We start from the raw sequence: 6,772 nt of genomic DNA, 5'->3' as shown, positions 1-6,772 counted from the left end.
GTATAGCATAAACCACACCATTGGAGAAAATATTGGTCAAATTGAAATCCCAGAAAACATGCACGCCTACAAACTACGATAGAGGGAGTATAATGAAATGTTGGTAATAATAATGGCATGAATATCATAGGATACATGCCTCTTAATAGCACTACCTTGCATGAAGGGTTTTTTATGCAGCTAGACATCACATTTAGGATGAGCACAAGGTTCCCAAATTCGGGATCAATCAAGCAACATATTTGGAGTGCTAGCTGCAACAAAATACTATAATAGTATTGCTGCGTATGGCCATAGATTGGCAGCATTCCGTAGCAACCACGTACTGGAACAGTACCAACTAATTCCCATCTGAACTTAAGAGCACCATCTTCGATCACATCCTGTCAATGCGAACGTCCAGAGACACCTCCTTGGACGCCCCAGAACCAACCAGATATGTAGGCGGCACCACCAAGAAAGACGGCAGCTCCTCCACAGCGACCTCGCTGGGCCTAGTGCTGCTCGTCACCGCCTTCATGTCCAGTAGAATGCTGCCCGCCGCGCTGCTCGGTAGTGGTGGACCATTTGTCCAAACCTTGACAGCGTACCGTGGGCATGGGGACGCTCCTGCTCTGATGCACACTGCAGACACGACGGTGGCCATGTCTAGGGCGCCAACGGCCAGGAGGAACACGCTGTCGTCCCCTTGCCCGTGGAGCAGGCACTGCGGCTCCGACACCCGGAACCGGTGAACCTTCCCATAGTGGACCTTGTGCACTGGCATTGTATGCAGGGCACCCAGGTGGCTGAGGAGCGCCAGATCCTCTCCTCCACTCTTGCTTGGTTTCTGCTGTCGTCCTGTAGATCTACTCTCTTTTCACTTGTACTCCCGTTGGTCACTGCAATTTCACTGCTCGAAGCAGCGGCACCAGCAACAATTAGTGCCGCTGTTCATTTTTCATTGCTCTCCTCACTCTCCATAGTCGAGAAAACCCCAATGGAGTTGAACGCAATGCATGAGATCCAGGAAAAATTGCATGTATCCTGCTTAGCCTTCTTCAAATAAGGGTGCACGTGTTTCTTTTGTGCTGATGCTCTGTTCATATCCGTAATACGTGCACCGGAATAACGATGCATAATTTTTTTTCTCGGCTTGATGTTAGGGTTCTTATTCATAGTGCCCAATGTGGAAGGACTTAAAAGGTCTGTGCGGCCTTGCCCAGACGGCAGACACCTTCAATCTTACTCTACCGCAAGACTTTGTATATCGCATGGTATCTTAGTACAATCCCCGTTGTCTCGTCCATATGGTTAGGGTTTTTGAAATATTTGTCCACTCGTTTTTCTTAATGTTGGAACTATATATGAACTAGTGTTTGAAACCATCACATTTGAGTCCGTGTACTATTTGGAACTATCATATTTGAGCCTACATACCTATGAACTAGTGTTTGTATAGTTTGGAATTATCATATTTGAGTCTCTGCAGTATTTATTATTATTACTTAGAATTTGTGTTATGTTATCGTAAGAGAGTTATTGTTCTTATTGTGTGACCAATTGTGTTTTTTTGATTCATTTCTAGAATATTAATTATTTTATACCGCTACGTATTCATTCAAGTATCATCACATGTGAGCAGATTTCATTTTTGAGTCATGTATAACAAGGTATAATCTTCATGGCAATGTAGCTATGCAATTCCATATTTTATCATCCAAAAAAGATTTGGTTTGAAACATGAGAGACGTTGCAGTTTGCTTAGTGAATTGGAAGTCCAAATCAATTACGAAGCTCTCCAATACGGACATCCAAACAAAGCATGAGGGTTGAAATCGTCCCAGGAAAAGTGAATCTTTTGAGTCAAAATAGAGACTCTATATGAAAATGAAGAGTTCCTGCTGGTTTCCTTGAGAAGAGATTCTCACCAGTGAACATGCGCCTACAGTGGAGATGATGACTGAGTGACTAGCTCGTCTGAATGCAAAAGCCAGCCATTGCTCCGCTCTTGTAGTTTGGCTTCCCGAGGAAGGAACTCCAACACAGCCATCTCAAAAACAAGTACGACGCCCTTCTTCTTTGCCGCAAGGTTGGCTGGATCTTTTTTCTCCAGATTCACACTAGCTTTCTTATTACCGGCAAGGCGATGCTGTTTCCCCCGCAAGTGGCGTTTCTTCCCTAGCGGGTGCAAGATCCATGACCCCTTCATCTTCGCAGCCGTTCACATCCCCCTCATGGCCTCGCTGCCCGGCAACGCCAACTACGACTACGTCTCTAACGTATTTATAATTTTTTTATTGTTCCATGCTATTGTATTTCATTCTTGGATGTCTTATATTCAGTTTATATCAACTTTATATCATTTTTTGGGACTAACCTATTGACATAGTGCCAAGTGTCAGTTGATGTTTCTTGCTTGTTTTTTACTTCGCAGAATATCCATACAAACGAAGTCCAAATGCCACGAAACTTTTTGAAGATTTTTTTCTACCAAGAAAACAACTTGGGAGCCAAGGAAGCACCCGAGGGGAGTCCCGCGAGGCCCACAACCCACCAGGGCACGCCGGAAGCCCCTGGCGCGCCCAGGTGGGTGGTGGGGCCCACGGGAGTCCTCTCCACCGCCTCTCAGCTCTATAAATACTCAAATATTATATAAATCCTAGGGGAGTCGACGAAACACAATTTCAGCCACCGCAAGTTCCAGAACCACGAGATCCAATCTAGATCCCTATTCCAGCACCTTGCTGGAGGCGAACACGATCACGGAGGGGTTTATCATCCTCATTGGTGCTCCTTTGATGATGCGTGAATACTTCACCATAGACCTATGGGTCCGTCGGCAGTAGTTAGATGGCTTCTTCTCTCTTTTTGATTCTGAATACAATGTTCTCATCGATGTTCTTGGGGATCTATTTGATGTAATGACTTTTTGTGGTGTGTTTGTTGGGATCCGATGAATTGCGAGTTTATGATCAGATCTATCTATGAATATTATCTGAGTCTTCTTTGATCTCTTATATATATATGCATGATTATTGTAACCTCATATTTCTTCTCCGAAACTTCGGTTTGGTTTGGCCAACTAGATTGATTTTTTTTTGCAATGGGAAGAAGTGCTTTGTGATGGGTTCGATCTTGCGGTGTCCTCATCTAGTGACAGAAGGGGTAGCAAGGCACGCATATCGTTGCTATTAAGGATAAAAAGATGGGGTCTATTCCTACATGAATAGATCTTGTCTACATCATGCCATCGTTCTTATTGCATTACTCCATTTCTCCATGAACTAAATACACTAGATGCATGTTGGATAGCGGTCGATGTGTGGAGTAATAGTAGTAGATGCAGGCATGAGGCTGTCTACTAATCTTGGACGTGATTCCTTGGATATCGTCATAATTATTTGGTCTTCTATCAATTGGCCAACAGTAATTTGTTTACCCACTGTATGTTATTTTCTCGAGAGAGGCCACTAGTGAAATATACGGCCCCCGGGTCTATCTTTTATCATATTGTTTTCAGATCTATTATTTCAAAAATACCTTGCTGCACTTTTTCTTTACTTATTTCTCAAAGAGGGTGCGGGAGGCCACCAAGGTGGGCACAACCCACCTGGGCGCGCCTGGGCCTCCAGGCACGCCCTGGTGGGTTGTGCCCCCCTCAGGGCACCCCCCCAGGTGCTTCTCTGGCACATCCTGTGTGTTCTGGTTCATAAAAAATCTCCAAAAAGTTTCGCGGTGTTTGGACTCCATTTGATATTTATTTCCCGCGATGTAAAAAACAAGCAAAAAAATAGCAACTGGCACTGGGCACTGGGTCAATAGGTCAGTCCCAAAAAATGATATAAAGTTGCTATAAAATGATTGTGAAACATCCAAGGATGATAATAAAACAGCATGAATACTTCATAAATTATAGATACGTTGGAGACGTATCAGCATCCCCAAGCTTAATTCCTACTCATCCTCGAGTAGGTAAATGATAAAAGAAATAATTTATGAAGTGTGAATGCTAGCAAAGGGCATAAGTTTGATCAATGATAATTTCAATCACTTTTTCTAGCATCATAACAACAATTCTTTATTATAAAAATTATCGTGTTATAGTAGCAACCAATTCACATGTTAAGGTTCAAACAATGAATTCTCTTGAAACTCAACAACCTATGTTCTCAGTCACTAAGTGCCGGGGTTTCTGATCCACGGGCACCTATGGGACCGGCGGACCGGGTCCCTTTTGGTTCGGCGGGGGGCGGAGGTTGCGCAAAGAGCAGATCGAGGCGAAGCACGCGAGCGATTTACCCAGGTTCGGGCCGCACGGATGCGTAAAGCCCTACTCCTGCTTTGTGGATTGGTATTGATTTCTAGCTCGGGAGCGAGATCGAGCGTGGGTGTGTGGAATTGCTGAACCCCCTCAACGTTGCCCCGGGCCTCCTTTTATATGCTCAAGGGGTTACCGACATAGGGCAACGGAGGGCAAAAGTGGAAAAGGTGCCGTGGATAGGCACAGCTAGGTGCTGTAGTAGGCACAGCTAGCTGCTACAGTGTTATCATACCTAACCCTGACGGCAGGGGACAAGGGCATTAAATGCCCGTCTGTGTCGCCTAGACAGCACCGAAAGGGACCGCTAGGGACGCCACCGTCTTGCCACGATGGTTGTCTTGTCAGCGCCTGCGTGCCACCGCACGCCCCTAGCTGCACAGCCTCCTGCCACGTGCGCTCGGGAGGGGCCCCGGAGCGACACGTGGGTGGGTGTGCTGGAGCGCGGGCGTGGAGTGGGGGCTTGCCGCGGCAAGCGCCTTGCCGCGGCCGTCGACTTGTCGCTTCCGGGAGCTAGTCGCTCACCGGGCCTTGCCGGGGCGCGTAGCGCGCCACGGCAAGTTCCTTGGAGTGCCTTGGATGGCCTTCCCGGCAAGCGCCTCTTGCCGGGGCCTTGGGACGCTTCTAATGGCCTTCCCGGCAAGCTCCTCTTGCCGGGGTCTTGCCTTCTCCCCGGCAAGCTCCTCTTGCCGGGGTCTTGTCTTGAGTACTTTGTTCTTGAATGGTCTTCGAAGGGACCACGGAGGATCTTGGCGGTGACCTGGCAGGCCTTGCCGCGGGACGCTGCGACTTCCCGTGCACAAGTTCGGGGTACTAAGGGTACCCCTACTTTAGTACACCGACAGGAGCCCCCAGGCCTGGGCCAGACACGGTGCCGAGCGCTGTTGGGTCAGGCCCAAACCAGTGCACGGGCACGCGCGGCCTAGGTCACGCCGCATATCTCTCCGCTTCCGTCGCGCACGCTCGGAACGGCACGCGTCGAACGCGGCGTCGTGGGTGACGCGGGCGGCGCGCGCGCGTGGGGCTAAGCCCCGCGAGCAGTCGTCAAGCCATGATGAAGGGGAACGGCCCACGCCCTCTTCTCCAAACGGAGGTAGGCGTGGGGGCGTGGCGCATTTACTGGACGGGGCCGGTGCGCGGTTTCCGAAGCGCCCACTCCCCAAGATTACGGGGTAGGGCGAGGCCGCCCCATCCGTCGCCTCAGTTCTGCATCTCCGCCACGCGGCTCCCATGCACTTGGGATCGCGGACGGCGGGAGCGGGAACCTGGGCCGTTGCGAGCAGAGGGGGCGGGTCGGCCCGCCTCCCTACTCTTCCCGTGCCTTGATTCGCCGAGCGGGGCGGTTGGGCTCCCACTTCGCTCCTTTATAAGGAGCGGGAAGGGAGCACCGAAGCCTGCACTCTCTCGTCTCCTCCTTCCTTCAGCTTCTGCTCCCCTTTCTCTCATTCGCCATGGAGAAAGGGAATCCTGGGCCTTCATCGGTGGCGGCGAGGGTCGCCGTCAGGCAGCGCACCCTCCCCTCTTCCTCGCTCGTGGTGGCAGAGCCAGCCATAAGGGGAAGAGGGAGGGGGCGAGGTCGCGGACGAGGTCGAGGGCGAGGTCGAGGCGCTCGGGGAAGAGGCGGACGGGGCGACGCGCCAGCTTCGCCCCCGCCGACGGCTCCTCCCCCCGCGGCGGTCCATATAGGAGACAACCCTTGCGAGTTCTTCGTCAAGCTGCGCCGGGCGCCTCGTCGTCGCCTCCGGCTTCCGGCTCCGTTCGCGAGCGCGATGGAGTCGGACCCGCCCGAAACTCTGAGACTACACATGAGGGGCTGTGGGATCAGCGGCACGCGAGTCCGCGTGGTATTCCCAGCCCCCAGTGTGATGTATCTTGATCGAGGGTGGAAGACGTTCACCCATATCCACAGCCTGATGGAGGGGTTCACCCTCCATTTTAAGCTGGTGGAGGGCGATCTCCTCTCCGTCAAGGTCTTCGGGTGCTTCGGCACCCGGGCAAAGTGCTGCGTGGACAGCTCCTCCGATAGCGAAGGCTCCTCCTTGAGCGAGAGTGACGAGGAGGAGAGCGGCAGTGATGGTGAGGGTGGCGGGCGGCAGGACGGCGGCTCCGACTAGGTGAGGGGCGCCGTCTCGTGCGGCGCCGGCGACCCCGTCATCCGCGCCGCCGGCTTCTTGAACTCCCCGGGGGCGTCTCCTTGGGCGGCTGGCGTAGGGAGGTCGCGGAAGGGGAAGAGGGCTGGCGACAAGGCCGTCAGGTCGGAGTACGAGGGCGTGGTGCCCTCGGCAACGTGCTGACGTCCTGCCGCCCCTCCTTCGCACCCTTCTCCCGGCGTCGCCATCACCGCCCGGCCCCCGGGATGTTCTCTTGGTGTCTTCTGGCACCTGTAGCTCGCCTTGGTGCCCCTTTCCCCTTTTCGCCTCCTTGACCTGCCTCCTGAAGAGAGGGACAGGAAAGGGATTACGGGCACCTTAT

At 51.9% G+C, this 6,772-nt stretch overlaps 1 protein-coding gene across 1 annotated transcript; it reads right to left on the bottom strand.

The window, feature by feature from the left end:
* Positions 1–376: 376 nt before the first annotated feature.
* LOC147977787 (uncharacterized) lies at positions 377–766 on the bottom strand. The gene has a single exon (XM_087514539.1). It carries the CDS (start codon positions 764–766, stop codon positions 377–379), a length of 390 nt encoding a protein of 129 aa, XP_087370665.1.
* Between the last annotated feature and the right edge of the window lie 6,006 nt (positions 767–6,772).

Source organism: Triticum urartu, chromosome 3A (genome assembly GCF_056163025.1).
Source record: "Triticum urartu cultivar PI428250 chromosome 3A, HENAU_Tu73, whole genome shotgun sequence".
Taxonomy (NCBI): domain Eukaryota; kingdom Viridiplantae; phylum Streptophyta; class Magnoliopsida; order Poales; family Poaceae; genus Triticum; species Triticum urartu.
Note: the sequence above shows the minus strand (reverse complement) of the source record. Positions and strands in the feature narration are given on the sequence as shown.